The sequence below is a fragment of the Leucoraja erinacea genome, chromosome 24 (genome assembly GCF_028641065.1).
Source record: "Leucoraja erinacea ecotype New England chromosome 24, Leri_hhj_1, whole genome shotgun sequence".
Taxonomy (NCBI): Eukaryota; Metazoa; Chordata; class Chondrichthyes; order Rajiformes; family Rajidae; genus Leucoraja; species Leucoraja erinaceus.
In genome coordinates this window covers 12967578-12993479 of record NC_073400.1, presented here as the reverse complement: position 1 = coordinate 12993479, position 25902 = coordinate 12967578, and the positions used below count along the sequence as shown (strand labels likewise).

Sequence of the window (25902 nt, the reverse complement as noted above, 5' to 3'; positions counted from 1 at the left end):
AGCATGCATCATTGAATCTTCAACCATGGGACTTAAAGAAACCTTTGATTAATTAAGATTTGCTTTGCGTGCAGTGCCACGATGATATCAATAAAATCAACAATATCTTGTGCAGTAGTTGTGCACTATATCAACAGAAACAGGAAACAAATCCAATACTCTTTATTGGGTTCTTTGTAATATACAGGGACATGATTTAGTTGTTTGTGATTTATAGTAATATTGTTTTATATCATATTACCCTGCCTATATTTCAATAAATGCATTAGAGGCAAAAAATAATTACATATTGTATTGTTTAGAATAAAGGCAGGAATTAAATCACAGAGCAAATAAATTAGTCTATAGGCCGGAATAAATCTCCTGCAGCCTCCACAATGAGCAACATCTCAGTTTTGATGATTTAAAGACACTTGACTGATTGAATCTAATTGAAAGATACGGCATCATAAGGTCACAAGGTCATAAGTGATAGAAGCAGAATTAGGCCATTTGGCCCATCAAGTCTGCTTCCCCATTCAATCATGGCTGAACTATCTCTCCCCACTAGCCCCATTCTCCTGCCTTCTCCCTATAACCCCTAACACCTGTACTTATCAAGAATCTATCTATCGCCGTCTTAAAAATATCCATTGACTTGGCCTCCACAGCCTTCTGTGACAAAGAATTCCACAGATTCACCGCCCTCTGACTCAAGAAATTCCTCCTCATCTCCTTCCATATCCTCCCTACATCCACTCTATCCAAGCCTTTCATTATTCAGTAGGTATAAATAAGACCCCCCCCCCCCCCCCCCCCCCCCCCCCATTCTTCTAAACTCCAGCAAGTACATTACCCTGCCTATATTTCAATAAATGCATTAGAAGCAATTCCGGAAGTGGCGGCGCTGGTGAACGGCTGCGGCTCGCCTGCAGTCCGTTTGTTTTTACTTTTTTGTGTTGTTTTTTTTTCGTTTTGTCTAGTTAAGTTTTTGGTTTTTAGGTTGTGTTTATGTGGGGGGTTGTAACAGGGCTTGCTGTCTCTTCCTTCTGGGGAATGCGACTTTCTCGTCGTATCCCCCTTCTCTGCCTCCGTCTACGCTGTGGCCTAATGGCGGAGCTGGCGACCTCGAGACTCCGGAGGCAGCCTGTCAGGACTTGCCCTGGGCTCGCTCCCGTGAGGGCGGTCCGGCTCGGGGCTGGAACGGTGCTCCCGTGAGGGGCTGTGACGCTTCCGTGAGGGCGGCCTGGCGCGGGGCTAAGACTCTCCCGTGAGGGGATGTGGCGCTTCCGTCGGAGCGGCCCAGCTCGAGGGTGGAATGGCGCTCCCGTCGGAGCGGCTCAGCTCGAGGGAGGAACGGCACTCACGTGAGGGTGATCCGGCTAGGGGCTGGAACGGTGCTCCGGTGGCTGGGACGGCGTTCTGGCAGCAGTGACCTGAGTCCGGGGATCAGCCGCGGGCCAGCGGCTGCGTCCGCTGGACTGGAGGGCGGCAGCTTCGACCACCCCGAGCCGCGGTGTTTGAGCCGGCCTGTTTGCGGGGTTCGGTGAGCCGCGGGACTGTTTGTGCCATCGCCCAGTGGGGTATCGCCTCAGCGCAGAGGGAGAAGAGGAGGGAAGAGACTGCAGCCCTAAGATTTTTGCCTCCACCACAGTGCGGAGGTACTTGGAGGACTCACTGTGGTGGATGTTAATTTGTGGTTTATTATTGTATTATTGTATGTATGACTGCAGGCACGAAACTTCGTTCAGACCGTAAGGTCTGAATGACAATAAAGGTAATTCTATTCTATTCTATTCTATTCTATTCTATTCTATTCTATTCTACAGGCCCAGTACCATCAAACACTCATCACATGTTAACCCACTCATTCCTGGGATCATTCCTGTAAACTTCCTCTGGACCCTCTTCAGAGCCAACATATCCTTCCGCAGGAAAGTATCGAAAAGTGCCCTTTCAGCCCACCGAGTTGATGCCGAACATCGATCACCCATCCCCACTAGCTCCATGTTATCCCACATTCCCATCAAAATCGTCCACACTAGGAGAAATTGTCAGAGATGTATTAACCTACAAATCCGCACATCTTTGGGATGTGAGAGGAAACCAGAGTACATGGAGAAAACCCATGCATACAAACCCCACACTGACAGCACTCGAGGCCAGGATCAAACTGGTTCTCTGGTGCTATGAGGCAGCAGCTCTACCAGCCGTGTCACTGTGCCGACACATCAATAACTAGTGACAATGCTTATGATCTTCTTGTCACTAAGAATAAAAATCTTGTGGTTCTGCTCTTTTTCCCTATTGTGTCCACCTCATCTCCTACATTTAATTTCCTTCCAATTCATTTATATCTACAGTTCTGAAGTACAAATACCATCCTGATGCAGGGAAATGGGATTAGTGTAGAAGGGCAAAAAGGTTAGCATGGTCACGGTGTGTCCATTTTCTTCTGTACAACTCTATGACTCTATGAAGAAACAATAAACTGCAGATCCTGGAATCTTTAGCAAAGCACAAAATGTTGTGGTAATTCAATAGGTCAGGCAGTATCTCTGGAGGACATAGAAACATAGAAATTAGATGCAGGAGTAGGCTATTCGGATCTTCAAGACTCCACCGCCATTCAATATGATCATGGCTGATCATCCAGAATCAGTACCCCGTTCCTGCTTTTTCCCCATATTCCTTGATTCCGTTAGCCCTCTGAGTTAAATCTAACTTTCTCTTGAAAACATCCAGTGAATTGGCATCCACTGCCTTCTGTGGCAGAGAATTTCAGAGAATCACAACCCTTTGGGTGAAAAGGTTTTTCCTCATCTGAGACCTAAATGGCCAACCCCTTATTCTTAAACTGTGACCCCCGGTTCTGAGCTCCCCAACATCGGGAAAATCTTTCCTACATCTAGTCTGCCCAATCCTTTTAAGAATTTTTATATGTTTCTATATCATCCCATCTCATCCTTTCTAAGTTCCAGTGAATACAAGCCCAGTCGACCCATTCTTTCATCATATGTCAGTCCCGCCATCCAGGGAATTAACCCTGTGAATCTATGCTGCACTCCCTCAATAACAAGAATGTTCTTCCTCAAACTAGTAGGATGGACAATGGTTTGGTCAGGACCCTTCTTTGTACTCCGGAGATTTTTGGAATCTGAACAAGGGTCCTGAATCAATGCGTCACCTATCTACATCCTCCAGGAGATGCTGCCTGATCCATTGAGTTACTCCTGCGCTATGTGTTTCGTGTCCATGGCTCCATGATTATGACTTGATGTGTCAGCAAAAAGCTCCGATGCCCAGCCTTTGATTCTCTGCACACTGTAAGTTTTGCTCAACCATGCTTCCACCTTTGAGATACCCTGGGTCCTCACAGAAACAATCACTATCACTCACCATGGCCACCACCAAATCCAACCCCAACATTTTATCTTTCATTTTCCAAGCCATCCTTTAATTGGCTCCCTTAACTCCAAGTAATGCAGACCTAAAAGTGCATGAACATCATCTGGTCATGCCACTTACTGTCAGGCCAGCCTGCACCACTTAACCCATGAGAGAGCAATGGCTCACATTGTCAAAACTGTTCACCTTTTCAGGATCATCTAGATTGCTCTAACAATCCCATTTTTTCCCTGCCTCAGATAGACACAAATTGCAGGAGTAACTCAGTGGGTCAGGCTGCATCTCTGGAGAAAAGGAATAGGTGACGTTTTGGGTCGAGACCCTTCTTCACACTGAGTGGGATACTGGAGGTATATGAAAAGGTTTAGAACAAATTAGACCCAGCACCATTGGGCAAGGAAAGATAGAGTCCACAATGGTTCATTGTTGGCTGTGGAAAAGGTGATAATGAAGGGATCTAGTAAAGCAAACAGCGAAACTAGCTGGACGACAAGGGTGGCGGAGGGACAGAGCGAGAGGGAATGCAAGAGTTACCTGAAGTTAGAGAAATCAATATTCTTAACGCTGGGTTGTAACCTGCCCAAGTGCAAAATGAGGTGCTGTTCCTCCAATTTCAGTGTGGCTGCCTTGGTACTTTCTTAAACTTCTTTTCCTTGTCTCCACTATCTTCCAATCCAATAACTGTCTCATCCAACGTCAGCTCCAAAATAGTTTACTTCCTGCCTCAAACCCAATAACAGCTACAAAAAGTTAATGGCTTTCTAGTTCTGTTTCCTTTCCATCACCGACCCTACCCAACTGGACTAACTTTATGATGCTCTCACCTGCTTTACTTCCAACCTCACACATTGCACTTATTTCCACTCTTTTCCCTGCAAGCCCACTATATCGAAGAGAACCGCCTCATTTTATTAACTCCATATTCTCATCAACCTCGCCCAGATTTTACAACATACCCATATAATTAAGGTCGTAAATCTACTTAGCAACCTGCACAATCTGGGATGTGGGCGGAAACTGAGAAACTGTGATGGGACCTAGCCAAAGTAAATTTGCATAAAAGGTAATTTGGACAAAGTATTACAAGATAAATGTGAAATATTGCATATTGGGAAGTCAAACCAGGGCAGGATCATCACAGTGAACAGTGGGGCACTCAGGAGTGCTGCAGAGTAGAAGGATCTAGGAGTACCAATACATAATCCTCTGAAAGTGACAGCGCAGGTAGATAGGGTAGTGGAGGCCGGTTCTCTGGATACTTTCAAGTGAGAGCTAGATAGGGCTCTTAAAGATGGCGGAGTCAGGGGATATGGGGAGAAGGCAGGAACAGGGTACTGATTGGGGATGATCAGCCATGATCAAATTGAATGGCGGTGCTAGCTCGAAGGGCCGAATGGCTTACTGAACCTATTGTCAAAGAGGGGGAGTGAGTAAAAGGGGAGGGAGGGAAGAAAGGAGGAAGAGAGGGAGAGAGAACAGAGACTGAGACACATGAGAGCAGGTTGAAAAAACAAAGACAACAAAAGCTGTTGGAGTCAACGAAACACTGTACAAGTGAGTAACAGAAGAAGGCAGATACGGTGTAGTAAGTTACATAGATCCGTTTTGCCTTGTTCTTCCTTGAGTTGTTAACATATGCCCGCGGAAAAAAAAAAACAAGAAATAGCACGCAGGAAGCATGTTTGACAATTTCAGGAAATAACATCAAATTCCAGGAAATTTGGGATTTTATTTAAGGAAATATTTTTTTGAGATGTGGAAGTACTGTTTGGACAGGAACATGGATAGAAAAGATTTAGAGGAATATAGACCAAACATGGGCAAATGGGACCAGCTTAGATGGCATCTCAGTACGCTTGGACGAGTTGGGCAAAATGCACTGTTTCTGTGCTATATGACTATGAATCTAAATGCCAGCCAACTACATAAATTAATCAAGTTCAAATGAGAGACTGATGTTAACTTCTTCACCCAGGCAGTAAGTTTACTTTTATTTCATTTGAATTTACAGGATTTGCAGAACATCACAGTTAATTATTTTATATTTATTGTCTTAAAATAGAATTCTTCATTGTTTATCATCCGGTGTGGCCACTGTTTTCCTACTGGATTCTGGACACCTTCAAAAGCAGGGAAATGTGAGCATGTAAAGCTAGAGATACTGGGAAAGGATGTATCTTGAATTGAATCTCTTGAAGTAAAATTATCTGAAAAGTAAACAGAATTAAAATGCATGAGGGGAGAAGTCATTATGCAATTTCCAAAGCTCATTATTGATCGTACGATAACATATATAGTAAATACTCGCAATAACAAACATCTATATAACGGATTTCGGTTTAGTTTAGAGACAGGCGTGGAAACAGGCCGTTCGGCCCACCGAGCCTGTGCCGACCAGTGACCCTGGCACACTAACACTATCCTACACAAACGAGGGACAATTTACAATTTATACCAAGCCAATTAGCCTACAAACCTGTACATCTGTGAAGTGTGGGAGGAAACCGAAGATCTCGGAGAAAACCCACGCGGTCACGTGGAGAATGTACAAACTGAGTACAGACAGCACCCGTTGTCAGGATCGAACCCGGGCCTCTGGCACTGAAAGCGCTGTAAGGCAGCAACTCTACCGCTGCGCCACCATTGGTTATAGCGGATGGAGGCACTTGTGGCACCCCCACCCCCAGTTACACCATGTGGCGGGAACATCTGGTTGTGGGAGCGGAGAGAGCGAGCAGCAGGAAGGCAGCACGAGTACCGGGGCCCCTCCCTGGTGCACCGTGCATGAGGCCGAGGGGCTGTGGCTCCCCGATCTGTGAATTCCCGCTGGTTTAACCCCCCTCAATACCAAGTTTCCTCCCTCTCGCCCGTGGGTTGAACGAGTTAATATTTACCCCCGTCATTCGGTTATAGCAGACATGCGGCAATATCAGACACCCCCCCCCCCCCCCCCCCCCCCCGCCCCCCTTCCCTGCCCATCCTGGATTCACATCCGTCTCTCCCAACCATCTCTTCATCATTCACATCTCTTCTCTCCTTATATGCATGGAAGTGAAGGATATGGAGCACCTGCAGACTGATGGGATTAATTTATCTAGACCATATTTGGCAAAGTCATTGCGAGCCAAAATCTATTCCTGTGCTATGCTGGTCTATTTTCGACGTATTTTTAAAAGGCAATTTCTGCATTAAACCCGTACAATGTAGGATTCAGATATTCATGGTACAGCCTAGAAACGTAATGTAATTAAAAAGATGAATGTTCTTCCATACTTACTGCCCAGTTGGGGCTTTAGCAGCATCAAACATTTTCTTCCTGCCTTCCATTCCAGACATTGCTTCCACATTTTTACGCCAGTCACTGACTCCAGCCGGACGTTCCTAAGGGTGGGATACAACACCTGTCAACAGCAGTCTCTTTAATCATAAAGGAAACGTGTAAACGTTTTAACTCTCCCATTTTACCCAACATAAGGAATGGGTGCAGAGAAATTTACAAGGATGTTGCCAGGACTCGAGGGTCTGATCTCGGGAGAGGTTGAGCAGGCTGGGACTCTATTCCTTGGAGCGCAGGAGGATGAGGGATGATCTTATAAAGGTGTATAAAACTATGAGAGGAATAGATCGGCTAGATCAGAGTCCTTAGCCCAGAGTAGGGGAATTGAGAACCAGGGGATATACAGCAGGTTTAAGGTGAGGGTGATAGATTTAATAGGAACCCGAGTGGTAACTTTTTCACACAAAGAGTGGTGTGTGTATGGAACTAGCTGCTGGATGAGTTAGTTGAGGCAGGTACAATTGCAATGTAAAATAAACATTTTGACAGGTACATGGATAGGACAGGTTTAGAGGGATAAGGGCCTAATAAGGTGGGACTAGAGTAAATGGAACACGTTGGTCAACATGGGCAAGTTGGGCCGAAGGGCCTGTTTCTACTCTATGACTATAAAGTGAGCTACCACTGTTTTTATACAACCTCAGAATGAAAGGTTGATAAATGTATCAGTAAAAGGGCACCTTTCACAACTTCAATTTATCCAAAAGTACTTCTGAAGTGTGGTCTCTGAAGGTAAAGTTATTGAACCTCTTTGAATACAGGCTGGCTCTGAAATTCAGTGACATTACAAACTAGGCTATATCATCTATTTACATTTACAGTGAAGCATAAAAAGAATTAAGTGCCAACTATAAATACAGGTCCACCGCCGATTATCCGCAACTGTTGGTCCAGCGCCTCCTTTAATCCGGACAAAATTACGAGAGAGCACTTGAAATCCCCCCTGAAACTCCCCCCGAAATAAAGACACGTAGAATTGTAACAAAGAATTTGAACTTAGGTCCTGGTATTAATTTTTCTGAGCGCCCCCAGTAAATGGCTTTCTCAGTTTGAAGCAGGTTGCAAATAATAGTACGGCATTCAATCATGGGAAGTAATGAGAGGACAAGTATATTCCAATTATCCATAAACTACTGAGGTATCACTGAAATAGATTTAAGGTGAGGGTGACAACGTTTAAAGGAGATGTGTCAGGCCAACTTTTTTTTACACAGCGGGTGGTGAGGACCATGTAGGTGCTGCCAGTGGTAGCAGTTAAAGGAGATACATTTGTGGCATTTGGAAAGGCACATGGGTAGGCATTGAATGGAGGGTTATTGGTTATGTGCAGGTAGATACTATAAGTGATGGTCTTGGATGTTCGGCATAGACATTGTGGGCTGGAGGACCTGTTCTTGTACTGTACTGTCCTATGCCCTATGTTCGATGTCTATGTTCTATGAAATGGCCGTATATCCTCCTTGATGAATGGGCAAAGAGACTTTTCTCTGGTTGCTGTTTGTTCTTGTACCTTTTCTGAATCTTCTTTTTTGACCGACTTCAGGTTGGCTCTGAGGTCCATGGATACTTTATGCTTGGAACCCAGCAGAGCCCTCAACATAGCGTCAGCAGAAACGCGGACCCGACGAAGGGTGGGACGTTTAAACTTCCCTCTCAGATCAAAAACTTTCAGAGTCAGGTCCTGGATCTTAAATGTTGGACGGAAAAGCAGAAAGTAGAGTCAGTCAAAAAATAAATGCGACAATGCATTCGTTGGTCAGACAATGCTTACTTTGATTTATTGATCGAAAGCTCTTCCACGCCGAGCAGCAATCACCCGTTTACACTTGTTATATGTTACACCACCATCAAACCCATCCCCTACACACCAGTGACAATTTTACAGACCCCAATTAATGTACAAACTCAAACGACTGGGATGTGGGCAGAAAATGGAACACCAGGAGGAAACCCACGCGGTCACAGGGAGAACATGCAAACTCCACACAGACAGCACCCAAGGTCAGGATCGAACCCAAGTCTCTGATGCTGTGAAGCAGCAGCTCTACCTGCTACATCACTATGCCGCCCACTTCGTATAAAGATGAATTGGCATCATGTTCAGCACACACATGGTGGGCCAAAGGTATCAATTCTTGTGCTGCACAGTTTTTACATTTTAAATTTTATTTGAAATAAGAATGAATGTAAAGCTTGTTACTCATTGCCATCAGGAAGAAGGTACAGGAGCCTGAAAACTGTAACGTCCATGTTCAGGAACAGCTTCTTCCCTACAGCTATCAGGCTATTAAATACAACAACCAGCTCTGAGCTCTGAACTGCAAAAGACTATATTATTATTGCACTATATTAGTAATTTATTGAACTTTTTCTTTTTTTTCTCTTCCCCCATTATGTACTGTGTTTATATATTGACATATTCTGTTGTGCTGCAGCAAGTAAGGATTTAATTGTCCCATCCAGGACATTTGACAATAAAACACTCTTGACTCTTGACTCATCAGGACATAACTGAATTAATGAGCGCAATAGTAATCTGGGATAAATTAGAGTAGTAGAGGAAGGGAGGTTCATAATGGTGAATTAAAATGTCTGATTCTAATGTGAATGCTGGTAAACAGTTCATTTCTTGATTTTGCATCTCCCCTCCGCATAGTTATGCAGACATAAGCCCAACGTGCTGTTCAAAAGAACAAGTTTAAAGAACCAGTTTAAAGATTCTCTCAGTCTGAGATAAGGTCGTGACCCAAAACGTCAATTTTTCCAGAGATGCTGCCTGACCCGCTGAATTACGCCAGCATTTTATGCCTATCTTCAGTGTAACCCAGCATCTGCAGTTCCATCGTTCACAGTTTTAATATGTTGTGTATATAGACAATAAGTGCAGGAGGAGGCCATTTGGCCCTTCGAGCCAGCACCACCATTCAATGTGTCATGGCTGATCATCCCCAATCAATACCCCATTCCTGCCTTCTCCCTATATCCCCTGACTCCGCTATCTTTAAGAGCCCTATCTAGCTCTCTCTTGAAAGTATCCAGAGAACCGGCCTCCACCACCCTCTGAGGCTCTACTTTAGAGATACAGCACAGCCCACCAAGTCCACACCGACTAGCGATCACCTTGTACACTTGCACTATCCTACACACTAGGGACAATTTACAGAATTAACCTGCAACTCTGTACGTCTTTGGAGTGGGGGAGGAAACCGGAGCACCAAGAGAAAACCGAGGCAGTCACAGGGAGAACGTTCAAACTCCGTGCAGACAGCACCCGAGATCAGGAATTAACCCGGGTCTCTGGCACGGTCAGGCAGCAACTCTACCGCTGCACCTCCCTGCCGTTATATTAATATAGAGCTGCATGAGATGTGCAAATGGACAGAAAGGAGATAATCTTCCTCATTAAAAGGAAGAAACAACTGGCTGCTGTCAACAAGAAAGCAGAGGTCAGCAAAGAGGAAATAAGCAGGGATACTGCACCCTGCACCAATATCTAGTAGATGATGGGAATTAGTGGTCTGAAGAAGATCTTGACCTGAAATGTCACCTATCCATTCCCTCCACAGATGTTGCCTGACCTGTTGAATTCCTCCCGCACATTTGTGTTTTGTTTAAATTAGTGCCTAGCCTGGCTAAAACTTAGAAACAGGGAACTTCAGATGCTGGTTAACACACAAAAGGACGCAAAGTGCTGGAGTAACTCAGCAGCTCAGGCAGCATCTCTGGATAACACGGATAGGTGGCTTTTTTGGTCGAGACCATTCTTCAGATTGATTGTGGTGGGGGAGGGGGGTGGGGAAAAGCTAAAAGAGAGGAGAGACAGGACAATGCCTGGCGAGTAATAGGTGGAATACAAAGGTTCGCTGATGCAGGACGAAAGAAATGTGAAAAAGGGTTTCGGCCCAAAATGGTACCTTTCTATGTTCTCCCAAGATGCCGCCTGACCGCAGCACTTTGTGTCCTTTTCTGGTTGAAACTTACAAGTACACGGCACTGGGTGGCACGGTGGCGCAGCAGTAGAGTTGCTGCCTTACAGCGCTTGCAGCGCCAGAGACTCTAGATCGATCCCGACTGCAGGGGCTATCTGTATGGAGTTTGTACGTTCTCCCCGTGACCTGCGTGGGTTTTCGCGGAGATCTTCAGTTTCCTCCCACACTCCAAAGAAGTACAGGTTTGTAGATTAATTGGTTTGGTGTAAATGTTAAATTGTCCCAAGTATGTGTAGGATGGTGTTAATGCGTGGGGCTCGCTGGTCAGTGTGGACTCAGTGGGCCGAAGGGCCTGTTTCAATACAACAATACAATACAATACGGTTTATTTGTCACATTGCACATAAAGTGCAAGTGAAATGAATATGTCAGCAGTGGTACAATTCTAAAGAACACACACAAAAACACAATAAAAATTTAACATAAACATCCACCACAGCATTCATCACTGTGGTGGAAGGCACACAATTTGGCCAGTCCTCCTCCATTTTTCCCCGTGGTCAGGACCTCAACCCTCCGCAGCCGTTGCTGCGGGCGTCCAGATGGTAAAAGGACAAGGTACAAGTCCAGGTAAGTCCAGAGTCGGCTCTTTCTGCACTGTATCTCTAAACTAAGCTACTGTTGTAAAGTCATCGACATCCTGCAGTGTTTAAGAGATTTCAGCTTTTAACGTAAGGTGCGTGTGTGTTCTAATACTAATTTAAATTGTTGCCTCTGGCGTCTTTATGCGTGAGGAACTTCATAAACTCACAAGGCTGCAGGCAGTTACAACAAGTTTACAACAAGAAGCTCTCCAGACTGGTTTGACAAGCTTCTCTGGCAAATACTGCAACTCACAGAGCCACTAGCCTCATGACATTATATACAGTATAATGAGATTATAACCTTAAAGTCACAGTTGCCTTTTATAGGTAATTCCAGTGCATCTCACTGTCCTAAACAATCACCTAAAAATTCAACCAATTAACTATTTTTTGAGCATTACTCTTCTTACCTTCTCTACCCAGTAGGGCTCAGAGAGAGTTTAAAGAGATACAGTGCAGAAACTGGCCCTTCGGCCCACGCCGAACAGCGATCCCTGTACACTAGAACCATCCTACACACCAGGGATAATTTACAACTTTCACGGAAGCCGATTAACCTACAAATCTGCACGTCTTTGGAATGTTGGTAACCGGGGAAAACCCACGCGGTCACAGAGAGAACGTACAAACTCCATACAGACAGCACCTCTAGACAGAATCAAACCCGTGTCTCTGGTGTTATAACGATACCACTGTGCCACCGTTCCACCCCCATAGTTATACTCAATAGTTTCCGCTCCTATCTTTATAGGAAACATGCTTACCATAGATGTAGTTCCTTGTGGTGATATATCTTCCCTAGTTTAGTTTATTATTATTGTCACGTGCACCGAGATAGAGTGAAAAGCTTTCTTGTTGCACACTGTCCCGACAGCGAAAATACGATACGTGATTACAATCAAGATATCCACATTATAAAGAAATAAAGATTTAAAAGAGGGGAGCGATTGTAACAAATGATTGCAGATCCACTTGTGGGGCTTGTATGCAAAGAGTGGCCTGGCTTTGGCACTATCTTGGTCAGTCGGGCTGTTTAGAGGGGTGTCCACACCAAACTCTGCCCCTCAATGTCCATCAGTGGAATGACCCTCGATTGTGGTCGTCAAGGAACAGTGAACATTTCAAGGCCAGGCCCTTCTTCAGTCTGAAAATGGGTCTCGACCCGAAACGTCACCCATTCCTCCTCTCCAGAGATACTGCCTGCCCCGCTGAGTTACTCCAGCTTTTTATGTCTATTATCTGCGGATAGGATGGACAGATGACATTTTAGATAAGAGTCCTTCTTCGGAACCATCTATTTTGCACTGGAGATGGGGACATCAGGGGGATAATGAAGATATGACGGGAGGGCGGGTTTGGGATCAGTCACAGGATAGAACTAATGTGCGGGTGATCGTTGGTTGGCGTGGACTTGATGGGCCGAAAGGCCTGTTTCCACTCTGTATCTCTAGAACTATAACTGAATAACATATCCTCCAGAGATGCTGCCTTGAATTGCTGAGTTACTTGGGCTCTTTGCGTTTAACGTGTAACTATCGTTCAGTTCAGTTCTGTTCAAAGTCTATAGAAGGGTCTCGACACAAAACGTCACCTATTCCTTTTCTCCAGAGATGCTACCTGTCCCGCTGAGTTACCCCAGCTTTTTGTGTCCATCTTCTGTTCAAAGACTGTCTTTCATCGAAACGCAACCTGCCTCTGAAGGGGAAACTGCAACAGCGTAGTGTGTATGAGGGTGAGGGAAATGAACACACAACTGATGACATACCTCTCTCTTGTTATGTAGCACTTTGGCTTCAAAATCATATCGCTCCTCGTCCACAATGTGCACTTTCCCTTGAAGTTCGCTGCACAGCTCCTGAGATTTTGATGATGCCAATGTTGATTTTGCAGCAAAATACAGAAGCAAAAATAAAATTAATTATTAGCAATCCATTTTCAATGACAGGTTCATGTTTTCAATTATATGGATCTTTAACATGCAGGTGAATATTTGTCACGGGTTGAGCATTTTGCATTCTGGATGCCAAGTGTATAAGATAAATTAATGTTCAGGTGCTAACTACCATTGGAAAACTGTATTTTTACAGGAGAAATACGTAGGAAAGAACTGCAGATGCTGGTTTACACTGAAGATAGACACAAAATGCTGGAATAACTCAGCGGGTCAGGCAGTATCCCTGGAGAGAAGGAATGGGTGATGTTTTGGGTTGCGACCCTTTTTCAGACAGTCTGATTCCATGCTGTCTCTAAACTAAACTATGTTCATCAGACTAATGCTTGGAAGAAGAACAAAGATGTCAGAAAGTGATATTTTAAGGTGTGACAAAAAGGAGGAGAAATATAGAGAAGTTGAGAGAGGGATCGGTCGAACCAGATAATATCATCATAGTCTAAGGTCCTTCCTCTACTGGACATTGATGGGCAGAGTCCAGTCGAAACTGCTGGACAGCGCGGAATTGGTGGTCCGAAGGGCCTGTTTTCGCGCCGTATCCCTAAACTAAACTAAACTAAACTAAACTAAACTAAACTAAACTAAACTAAACTAAACTAAACCCCTCAAACAGGGGAAGGAATTTCACTCCAGAGGGCCACATCAGTGGCAAGGGTGTTTTGTTTAAAGATAGGCATGAAAACTACTGAGTTGATACTATCGAACATGTAGAGAATACGTGAAGCGTTTTTGCATTTTTTATTTTAAAACATTTTTTATTCTGAATAAAGTTTAATTATTAAATTAAAACAAAAACCCAGAAATGCAAATTAAACAGGAATGAAAGAAATTCAGTGTTCGCTATGTCACAAAGAACTTTGTACAAAGTGTTGAAACCAAATGGAAAATTAATCCAAATTCTGCCGTCTCCACTTCTTTGATAGGATCTTCATAATGTCAGGGTTTTTTTCTTAATATCAGAATCATATTAATACTCATTACATTTCAAAATAAAAGGGTAAACGTACCTGCAGCTGGCTGAAGGACAACCCAGCTATTTTTACTGGGGGTACTCTTTCTCCAAGAAACCTTTCCTTTTCATCATCTCTTTCCATCATTTCTTGCTCTAATGCCTCGTTAGCTTTTGCCAGCAACATGCTCTGGAGAGCAAACACAAGATTGTTTATTTCCCTCCATGCCCTGAACAACAGATTCTGATTTTAGTAATATGTCACGTTGAAAAAAAATTGTAAACAAAGACTGACTGCTGGCAGGATAATTACTGCACTTTCTGAGGTAAAGCACACATTTTAAATGTTGTATTGTTTTTATTTGTACAAATGGAATATAGTTCTGGTGTAAAAGACTGAATATGGTGTGTTGGCCAAAAATACCTGAGTTATTTATACTTGTTCTAAAACATATGGTAAATCCTGTTAGATTAGCTGCTAGTAGAGTATGTGTCACTGTTTAAGTAGGTACTCATGCAAATGTCTAGGACATTAAAGGTCATAGCTGCTGCAAGAGATTTCATTAAGGGCCTGTTCTACTTGGGCGTCATTTGAGCGTCATTTATGCGACATCATTTACGCGTCACGATGCACGACGTGCGCGTCATAACGCAGCATGATGCGCGCATGGTGCTTGGTGAGGTAGGCAGTGACGCGCGGTCACACGCAGCGTCCCAGGATTTTGGGATGTGCAAAATCTTTGTGCGCCATCTGCGTAACGTGCAAATGACGCCCAAGTGGGACAGGCCCTTTATTTACAACTGACTTAAACTGGCAGAAAACCATGATAAAGTTATCTGAAAAGCCTAGTCATTCAAATATTCTAGAAATCAGAGGCAGTAAAGGATTCAGAAATATTAAAACAGCATTTTAGATCAAATGAGTTTAATTTAGTTTAGTTTAATTTAGAGGTACAGTGCAGAAACAGGCCCTTCGGCCCCACGTCCATGCCGACCAGCAGCCACCGTGCCATCCATTAATAATGTATAATGGGATCTTCCACATACAGAAGGTTTTGAAAAACTTGTCTTTGAGATACAGATAACCCTTGTTTTGGTTAAAAATGTATTTATGTTACTGCAAGCTAAAAATGCTAATGTATGTTTGTTACATTTTTTAATCGAGTATCAATGCACAAGTGTCGCTCAAAGCAATTGATTGTTAATTTCTATGATCTCTACAGTGTAACTTGCAGCCTGTGTTTACTTTAGACTTTGGACTTTAGAGATACAGTGCAGAAACAGGTCCTTCAGCCCAACGAGTCCGCACCAACCATTATCCTACACACTAGAGACAATGTACAATTTTACCGAAGCCAATTAACCTACACACCTTTACCTCTTTCGAGTGTGGGAGGAAACCGGAGCACCGGGAGAAAACACACGTGATCACAGGGAGAAAGTACAAACACCACAGAGATAGCACCCGTAGCCACGATCGAACCCAGGTCTCTGGCGCAGCAACTCTGTAAGGCAGCAACTATACCTCTGCGACACTGTGCTTAAAGAGACGGTGGTGTCCGATTACTGTGGAGATATTTATAACCAAACTCTGTTATAAAGCGGTCTGTAATAATGAGGATAGACTGTATATATCCTGGAAAAATCTTTTTGCTGCCAGGTAACATGTGACCTTTCCCCAATGCATGTCCTTATTGATAAAGGGCAAACAGTAGCTGAGAGGAGAAGAAATAGCAGGAGTACGTATCCTTCAACTGTTGTCCATCCTTGAGTGAGACAAATTGCATTGAAGAGAAACTCATTTTTTGGACTCCAACAGTCACTTCACTGAAGGAAGATTGGGTGAAGACAAGCATGCATGTGTGAAAATTACTGAGGTACTTATGTGGCTAATTCAAATGAAAATGTTCAAATTTACACGTTTACCTTAAGCATGAGCTTGCGAGATGCTGAAATCTTTGATTTTTTCTGTGGGAAAAAATGGTTAATTGCAAGTGAATGAATCATTCAATATTTTTACTAATACATGAAAAGACACAGTGCTGGAGTAACTCAGTCTGAAGAAGGGTCTCGACCCGAAACGTCGCCTGTTCCTTCACTCCATAGATGCTGCCTTATCCGCTGAGTTTCTCCAGCATTTTTCAGCTGCTTTCGGTTTTTCCAGCATCTGCAGTTCTTTCTTAAACAGTGCTGGAGTAACTCAGTGGGTCAGGCAGCATCTCTGGAGAGCATGGATAGGTGACGTTTTGGGTCAGAACCTTTCTTCAGACTGATTGAGGCGGGTGGGGAGAAAGGAAGCAGGAAGAGACTAGCTTTCTTTCCCCATCAACCCTGGGGATTAATAAAATAAAATGTAAAATTGCATATTTTGGCAGGAGAATTAAATGCAAAGTGAATTGTTTAAATGGTGGATGGTTGTGGATCTGTGCAATGCAAACATGTATAATTAACAACAAACCAATATGCATATATTATAAATACTGAAAATGGACAGCAGAACATTATTTCTAAGAGAAATTATAACCACTGTGGGGAGGCTATGCTTCTTTAATTGTGATTGGTGAGGCCATACATGGAGTCCTTATTGATGGAAGGATCTTAACAAATTGGGAGCAGTTCAGAGAAATTATAGCTGACCAGGACTTGTGATAGTTCATGTTCATAAGGCCATAAATGATAGGAGCAGAATAAGGCCATTTGGCCCATCAAGTCTACTCCGCCATTCAATCATGGCTGACCTATCTTTCCCTCTTAACCCCAGTCTCCTGCTTTCTCACCACAACCCCTGACACCCGTACTAATCAATAATCTATTTATCTGCCTTAAAAATATCCATTGACGGCCTCCACAGGCTTCTGTGGTAAATAATTCCACAGATTCACCACCCTCTGAGTAAAGAAATTCCTCCTCATCTCCTTCATAAAGGAACGTCCTATAATTCTGAGGCTATGACCTCAGATCTTAGACTCCCCCACTAGTGGAAACATCCTCCACATCAACTCTGTCCTGGCCTCGCACTATTCGATAAGATAGGTGAGTTATCTTAGAGGAAAGAGTGGACAGATTAGGCTTGTATCCACTGGAGTGAGAGTTGACTTGCTTGAAACATATAAGATTCTCGGGGTCTTGACAATGTAGATGTGGATAGAATGATTTATTTGGTTGTTAGAACCCAATGTTTACGAATAAGGTGTCATTCAATAAAGGCAGAGAATGGATTTTTTCTTTCATTGGTTTGTGAATGTTAGGAACTTCCTTGAATGGGTATGAAAGCAGAGCTTTAAACATTACTAAGGCAGTGGTAGAGAGATATTTGATAAAGAATGGTGTGTAAGATTAATGCAGGTAGGTGGTAATGCAATGTTGAGGTTACAGCCAGATTAACAACGATCTTATTGACTTGAAGGGCGAGTTGGCCTTCTCCTATCTAATTGATATGTATCTAAGTACTGGTACCAAGGTTAAATCAATGATTACTGCTCAGTACATTAGACACCACATTATACTAAATCTTTCTTCCAATATCCGTGTATTAAAAAAAACAAATTTATCATAAGCACATTTTGTAAACTGATGAGAAAATAATCCTGGTAAATTGCCATCACTGTTAACTAAACCAATCTAAAAACTAAAGAAAAACCACTTTTATTGTAATATAACAATTAGGCTACAGGTTGGTTATAACTAACATGCAAGTCATCATAACATTAAGTGTAAGTCTTTTTAATATTATATTTTTCTACAACAATCAGAAATTCAATATCACTGTTCATTGATTTATTTTTGTTAATATTCCTTAGAAAGGTTTATCATGATAACATGCATGCACACACGCACACGCACACACGCACACGCACACACGCACACACACGCACACACACACACGCACACGCACACGCACACACACACACACACGCACCGCACACACACACACACACACACACACACACACACGCACGCACACACACACACACACGCGCACACACACACACACACACACACACACACACACACACACACACACACACACACACACACACACACAGATCAGTACCAAATTACGAGTTAGTATGAAAGAGTAAATTGCAGCCAGGAGGAAAGAATTAAATGGATGCAAGGCTTCAAAAGTAAGTAAACTTACCTCTCGTCTGTATGAATAATAATAGAGAAAAAACACAAATGTTATTGTAAATCATAAAGATTAGAACTTTTATCAGTTATTATTGTGATACGTTAATTGTACTTACACATTTTCAGGCATTTTGGCAGTAGGGCTGGAAGAAAGAAAGAAAGAAAGAAGTAAGACCTTGTCAGGTTGCAACCTCACTCCTAATTGTGTGATGGCCACATTACAGTAAACACTGATAACAGGCCACTCAACTAAATGTACGTAAAAATCTGTGATTACTTTACATGGCCTGGAACCTTACATTTTAGATAAGGAGGACATGTCACTGAAGTGCCTGTAACACTAATGCATTAAACAGATGGAGACACGTAAGACTTTTTGTCATCTCACAGCCTTTCATTAAAATTAGCTACTAGACTTTAGTATGATCTTCACCGAGCAATTCCAATAAATAATGGAGACACTGAAATTTCCAAATCTAAACACTCATCATGAGATGAACTTTATGAAAGATAATCTTGGATCTTAGCAGGTGACAATTACATTTATTTTACTATCCTATTTAAAATCCAATGAGCAACAGAATTTAGTGTCTTATGTCCTAGTCTAGTGCTGCATATATTTTTGTCATATTATTCAAGAATGTGGTTTGGTACAGATCCCAATTAATCATAGAACAAACTGTTTATAGACTGATGCAATGTAAAATAATGTGAAACCACAATAACTGTATGGAATTAAAATGCAGATGAGCCGTGAGCTCATTTAAAAGTAGAACAGTCTCACGGGACTGGAAGACCTATTTGTGTGGCTATCTTCTTAAAGCGACCAAGCCTAAGTAAAATAATTGTGACAAAGGATAATAAGTGGACAAATAGCATACATGACAAGGAAATTGGAGTAATAGTTGTAACAACAGAGAAAGAACAACAAGAAAAAGAAAAAAAAGTAAGGGAAGTTACATGAAAGACTTGGCCAAGACAGCACATCAATGCCTCTACTTAGAAGGCTTAGAAAGTTCAGCATGTCCCCAACAACTCTCACTAACTTCTACAGATGCGCTGTCGAAAGCATTTTATCGGGATGCATCACAGACTGGTTGGGGGACAGCTCCATCCAAGACTGCAGGAAAATACACAGTGTTGTGGGTGTCGCCCAGACCATCACGCCAACCAACCTCCCTTCCATTGAATCCATCTACACTTCACGCTGCCTCAGCAAGGTAACCAACATAATCAAGGACCAGTTCATCAAATAGCATGTTTTGCCTTTAAAGTTCAGGGATACAGCATAGCAAGTCCACACATTGACCACTGATCACTTGTTCACGCTAGTTCTATGTTACCCCACCCGCTCATCTATTCCCTGCACATTAAAGGTCAGACTAGCTCCCAGGGCCCAATTAACCTATAAACCCGCACAGACTTTGGATGTGGGAGGAAATCAGAGAACCCACAGAAAACCAATGCAGTCACAGGGAGAACATGCAAACTCCCTACAAACAGCACCCAAAGTCAGTATTGAACTTGGGTCTCTGGTGCTGTAAGGTAGTGGTTCTACCAGCAGTGTCACTGTGCTGCCTATATGAAGTCGTGAGAAGCTGAGTAGAATTGAGTTCTATATGTCACCATCGCATCTACTTTCTCTACCTTGGAAACGTTTATTAAATGTATAATTGGTATGTTGAGACTTTGTCAATGGCATGGGAGGAAATGTTGTTTTTCTTCCATTCCCAGTCATCCCATCCCTGTAACCCCCCTCCCGCACACTTCCTTTATTGCTAATATCATGAGGTAGATAGTAACTCTGGTTGTTGGTAGGATGGTTCAATCGCCTGATAACAACTGGGAAGAAACTATTCCTGATTTTGGAGATGTGTGCTTTCACACTTCAAAGGTTTCAAAGGACTTTTATTGTCACGTACCAATTAAGGTACAGTGATATGCGAATTACCATACAGCCATACAAAAAAAAAGCAACAAGACACACAAATACATAAAAGTTAACATAAACATCCACCACAGCGGATTCCCCACATTCCTCACTGTGATGGAAGGCAAAAAAGTCCAAACTTCTTCCTCTTTATTTCTCCCGCGGTCGGGGCAGTCTAACCATCCGACGGGGCGATCAAAGCTCCCGCAGCCGGCGGTCGAAGGTCCTGTGTCGGGGTGATCGAAACATCCGCGTCGAGGTGGTCGAAACTGCCGAGACTTGGATTTCCCGATTTCGTCTCTGAACAGAGACCGCGGGGTTCCTTGATGTTAAGTCTGCAAACACCCACGGTTAGAGTTCCGAGGCCGATCCCTGGCAAAGGGATCACGGGCTCCGCGATGGTGAGTCCGCAGGCGCCCGTGGTGGAGCTTTTAAAAGTTGGTCTTCAGCAAAGAGCAAAGGCCACCAACTCCTCAGTGTTAGGCCGCAGTGCGAACTTAGTTACAATACGGAAAAAAATCACATCTCGTCGAGGTAAGAGATTAGAAAAAGTTTCCCCCCAACTGCCCCCCCCCCCCCCCCCCCCCCCCCCCCCCCCCATACAAAACAAGCTAAAGAACACTGAAAACATACATTTAACACATACTATTTAAACAAAGAAGGAAAGGACAGACATGGAGGGAAAGGGGAGAAGAGGGAGTGACCAGGATGAGACTTGTCCTTGATTATGCTGGTGGCTTTGTAATAATTAAAATCTGGCAAATGTAAACTAGGTAATATTGGGGGACAAATTGTAGCTCCTTCATTTACTGACACACTTGGCTTCAAAGGGAGCAAAGAAATAATAAAACTCAATTTGCTTTAAGTCACAAACATTCACAATTATGCAATATTTCCACGAACTGTTTATCATTTTTATACATGTATGGATTTGTATAGATGTGTGTGGCATTCCTTTATAAATTCTAGCTTCTCCCCAATTCTTAATGCAGGACAGGTTGTTTGCAAATGTTATTTTCCTGTGTGGATTCACTCTGATTTAGACTTTGCTTTTACACTAACACTATCCGACACACACAAAGGACAATTTACAATTATATCAAGCCAATTAGCTTTTTTTTCCCCAAAGTCAATCAACCTACAAACCTGTACGTCTTTGGAGTGTGGGAGGAAACCGAAGAACCCAGAGAATACTCCTGCAGTCACGGGGAGAACGTACAAACTCCGTACAGACAGCACCCGAGGTCAGGATTGAACCTGGGTCTCTGGCGCAGTAAGGCACCTAGTCTACCTCTGCACCACTGTGTCGCCTTACTTTGTATCCAGTTAACCCTTAAGGAATATTTGACATAAAGTAATTTTAAGCCAGTGCCATTTAAAAATTGGTAACTAGACATACTTTAATATCTCATAGGTTGCTGTTGACTCCAAGAGCATTGGTACAAATCCTTATACAGCAGTCACAGCAATCCTCTCGCTTCACAAGCTGCAGTTTTGTTTTCCCCACTTCTCAGATGTCACTGGCTGCAGGCCACATGTCAATTCTGAGATGTACTGAAAGTGAAGAGGATCTGCGCACCTGATACTTCTTGTGTGGTGTGTGTGAAGGACCATACATAGAAAACCGAGAAGATAGGCACTCAGTTTTGAGAAGAATACTGCAGATGCCTGGAGAGAAGTAGACAAAAAATGCTGCTGAAAACTCAGCGGGGAGGCAGCAGAACGTACAAACTCTTCGTCTGAAGTAGGGTTTCAGACACCTTCTAGTGCATCTCTCACGTCAGTACCCAGTGTTCTGTCAGTCTCAGGATTGAACCTGGGTCTCTGGCGCAGTAAGGCACCCAGTCTACCTCTGCACCACTGTGCCGCCTTACTTTGTATCTAGTTAACCCTTGAGGAATATTTGACATAAAGTAATTTTAAGCCAGTGCCATTTAAAAAGTGGTAACTAGACATACTTTCAATATCTCATAGGTTGCTGTTGACTCCTGACGTTCTCTATTTAAAGAGCATTCATGGTATTTCAATCCTTGCTGCCAGAGGGCAGCAGTCACAGCAATCCTCTCGCTTCACAAGGACTGCAGTTTACCCTGTGAAGTAGGGAGCCATTGACTTCTCAGATGTCACTGGCTGCAGGCCACATGTCAATTCTGAGATGTACTGAAAGTGAAGAGGATTCTGCGCACTTGATATCTGGTCAGTGTGTGACCATACATAGTGCATCTCTCAGTTTGTTTAAGAAGGAACTGCAGATGCTGGAAAACCGAAGGTAGACAAAAATGCTGAAGAAACTCAGCGGGTGAGGCAGCATCTATGGAGCGAAGGAAATAGGCAACGTTTCGGGTCAAGACCCTTTGTCTGAAGAAGGGTCTCGGCTGGAATCGTTGCCTATTTTCTTCGCTCCATCGATGCTGCATCACCCGCTGAGTTTCTCCAGCATTTTTGTTCTACCTTCTAGTGCATCTCTCACGTCAGTACCCAGTGTTCTGTCAGTCTTCATGTTACCATTCTACTGAGGCAGCACGGTGGTGCAGCACTAGAGTTGCTGGCTTACAGCGCCAGAAACTCAGGTTTGATCCTGACTACGGGTGCTGTCTGTCCAGAGTTTGTACGTTCTCCCTGTGACTGCCTGGGTTGGCTCCGGGTGTTCCGGTTTCCTCCCACACACCAAGGATGTACAGGTTTGTAGGTAAAACTTTTGGTAAAAATGGTAAATTGTCCATGGTGGTGAAGGATAGTGCTACTGTCCGAGGATCGCTTGTCGGCGCTGAATCAGTGGGCCAAAGGGCCTGTTTGTGCACTGGATCTCTAAACTAAACTAAACTACTGCAGTCCACAAAAGTCATTTGGGCCACCATTACAAATCAAATGGGGGACACTGCACAATAAGTGTTGTGGAGCTGAACAATATAGGAGTGTAGGCACATAGTTCCTTTAATTTACGAGGATGTTGCCAAGATTATTTACGAGGATGTTGCCAGGACCTGAGGGCCTGGGCTATAGGGAGAGGTTGAACAGGCTGGGACTTTATTCCTTGGAGCGCAGGAAGCAGTGGGATGATCTTATAGAGGTGTGTAAGATCGTGAGGGGAATTGATAGGATGGACACACAGTCTTTTACCCCCGAGTAGGGGAAACAAGAACAAGATTCATAGGTCTAAGGTGAGAGGAGAAAGATGTAATATGAGCCTGTTTTCACACAGAGGCTGGTGGATATATGGAACAAGCTGCTAGAGGAGATAGTTGAGGCAAGTACTATAGCAAGATTTAAAAGTCATTTGGACAGGTACACAGATAGGACATGTTTACGGGGGTATGAGCCAAACGTGGGCAGGTGGGACTATAGTTGATGGAGCATCTTGGTTGGCATGGGTAAGTTGGACCGAAGGGCCTGTTTCCAATCTGTATGACCTTATGCCTCTATGATCCACTAATATATTTTCAATGTGGCCAGCTGCACACAGCTGGGCAAGGTATTTTTTATACAACTTCTAGTGCATTACGTGATAGATTGTAGTGTTTAAGCAATACTCCTGCTGTCTGCACTGCCTTGGAGAAATCATGAAAGAGCGTTGGGCTTTGTGATGGTCAGTAGCATATTGCATTGCATAGCCATTATGAAGACACCAGCCTCTGAGCAATTGCAGAATAGTAAGGTGAAGGGCAGGAAAGAAAGAAGAAAGGAAAGAGGATGTAGAGAAGGCAGAAGGGGTGCAGGAGATGATGTAACGGGGCAGGCACTTTCCAGCTGAATTCTCAATTGTCAACCTGTCAGACTGTGATATCTGTTAATATAAACCCAGTTCTCCATTCACCAACTATCTGGTCCCTTTTCTCGCATCTGCCAGTGACCATTACTTGTTTTTCACATTGCAAAAATAAAAGATAACAAATAAAAACATAGCAAACTAAATCTCTAGTCATACAGCATGGAAACAGACCCTTCGGCCCAGCTTGCCCACACTGACAAACATGTCCCATCTACACTTGGCCCACCGTTTGCATTTGGCTCATATCCCTCTAAACCTATAATATCCATGTACCTGTCCAAATATTTCTTACCACTGCGATAGTACCTGCTTCAACTACCACCTCCGGCAACTTGTTCCATACACCCATCACCCTTTCTGTGCAATAGTCGCCCCTCATGTTCCTATTAAATCCCCTCCCCTCCCCCCCCCTCACCTTAAATCTATGTCGTCTGATTCTCGATACCCTTACTCTGGGCAAAAGATTTGTTTTTTACGTGCATTTACCTGATCTATTCCTCTCATGATTTTGTACACCTCCATCAGAATGCTCCTGTGCTCCACCTGTGCTCCAAGAAAGAGAGTCCTCACCTGCTCAGCATCTCACTGCAGCTTACACTAGTCCCACCTGCCTACGTTTGGCCCATATCCATCTAAACCCATCCTATCCATGTACCTGTCTAAATGTTTCTTAAATATTGTAATAGTACCTCCTCCAGCATCTCGCTTCATACACCCACCACCCTTTGTGTAAAAATTAAATCCATGTTAGATTGCACTGAGAGGTTAAACAGATAGTCTTTGCATGCCTCCTACATCTGATTGAGGTGCAGAGTGCCAATGAGCACCAGCCACTGCCATTGAGTCCCTGTGCTTTATGAATTGCAAGCTTACTTTAGGTAGTGGCAGACACCCAGGATATTGTGTCTCCTATTGAGGCAGCAACCAAATAACTGTGCAACATTGGGTCCATGCAACAACCATGTCAATGAACAGGCAGCATAAACCTGGCATGCCACTTGCATCAGAAGCAACAGTTATAGATTGAAGATAGACACAAAAAGCTGGAGTAACTCAACGGGACAGATCGAATATTGAGTGGTAAATTCTCTCATTTTAAGTAACTTCCACCTACACTCCCCTCCCCACTTGCCCCCTTCCTTCACCCTAGTTGTTTAACCAGTTCCGCAGTTCACCACATTGTATCCCTCTTGGGATAATACCTCCCTAGTCAACAATGGCCCTGTATAGATAACACCAGTGGTCAGGATTGAACCCAGGTCTGTGGCACTGTAAGGCAGTAACTCAACCGCTGTGCCATTGTGCCACCCAGGAACAGTGTTTATGTTGTGCCGCACTGTGTTGCTCCTGTAGCCTCGGGAAAATCAATGCTGTAAAACCGTGCTTCAGGAGTCAATTGGGGCCAGTACAGGTTGTCATGCTATCCCAGCCTGAGACCTGCCTGGGTACATTCCAAACGTCAGTCAGCAATGGTGCCTTGACATTGGATAATGCCTTCCTATGTTTCATATCACTGAAGAAATGTAAACAGGTACTTCTGGACAGGAATCACATTTGAACCACTGATGTGCTTCTATTGGGAGCATTTCATTAGTTAATAAGTCATAGGAGCAAAATTACGCCGTTTGGTCCATCAAGTCTACTCCGTCATTCATACATGGCTGATTTATCTTTTCCGCTCATTCCCGTTCTCCTGCCTTCTCCCCATAAGCTTTGACACTCTAACATCAAGAAAGTCAATCACTTTAAAAAATACCCAATGAATTGGCCTCCACAGCTATCTGTAGCCATGAATTCCATTGAATTGCTAAACTCTGACTAAAGAAATGCCTCCTCGTCACCTTTCTGAAGGTACATCCTTTTATTCCAGGCAGG

General features: G+C 43.5%; 1 protein-coding gene across 2 annotated transcripts in view; it reads right to left on the bottom strand.

Annotated features, from left to right (window-relative positions):
- Nucleotides 1-5345: 5345 nt before the first annotated feature.
- The window catches only part of tnni1b (troponin I type 1b (skeletal, slow)), a 55340-nt gene continuing 34783 nt past the window's right edge, over nt 5346-25902 (bottom strand). For both annotated transcript variants that reach the window (XM_055654543.1, XM_055654544.1), the window contains exons 2-8: nt 18447-18471; nt 16124-16165; nt 14256-14387; nt 13063-13152; nt 8235-8411; nt 6665-6768; nt 5346-5594 (exon numbers count right to left, since the gene is read on the bottom strand). In XM_055654543.1, the coding sequence (XP_055510518.1) occupies nt 5591-5594; nt 6665-6768; nt 8235-8411; nt 13063-13152; nt 14256-14387; nt 16124-16165; nt 18447-18471 (574 nt within the window). In that variant the 3' untranslated portion in view covers nt 5346-5590. The remainder of the gene's footprint in view (nt 5595-6664; nt 6769-8234; nt 8412-13062; nt 13153-14255; nt 14388-16123; nt 16166-18446; nt 18472-25902) is intronic.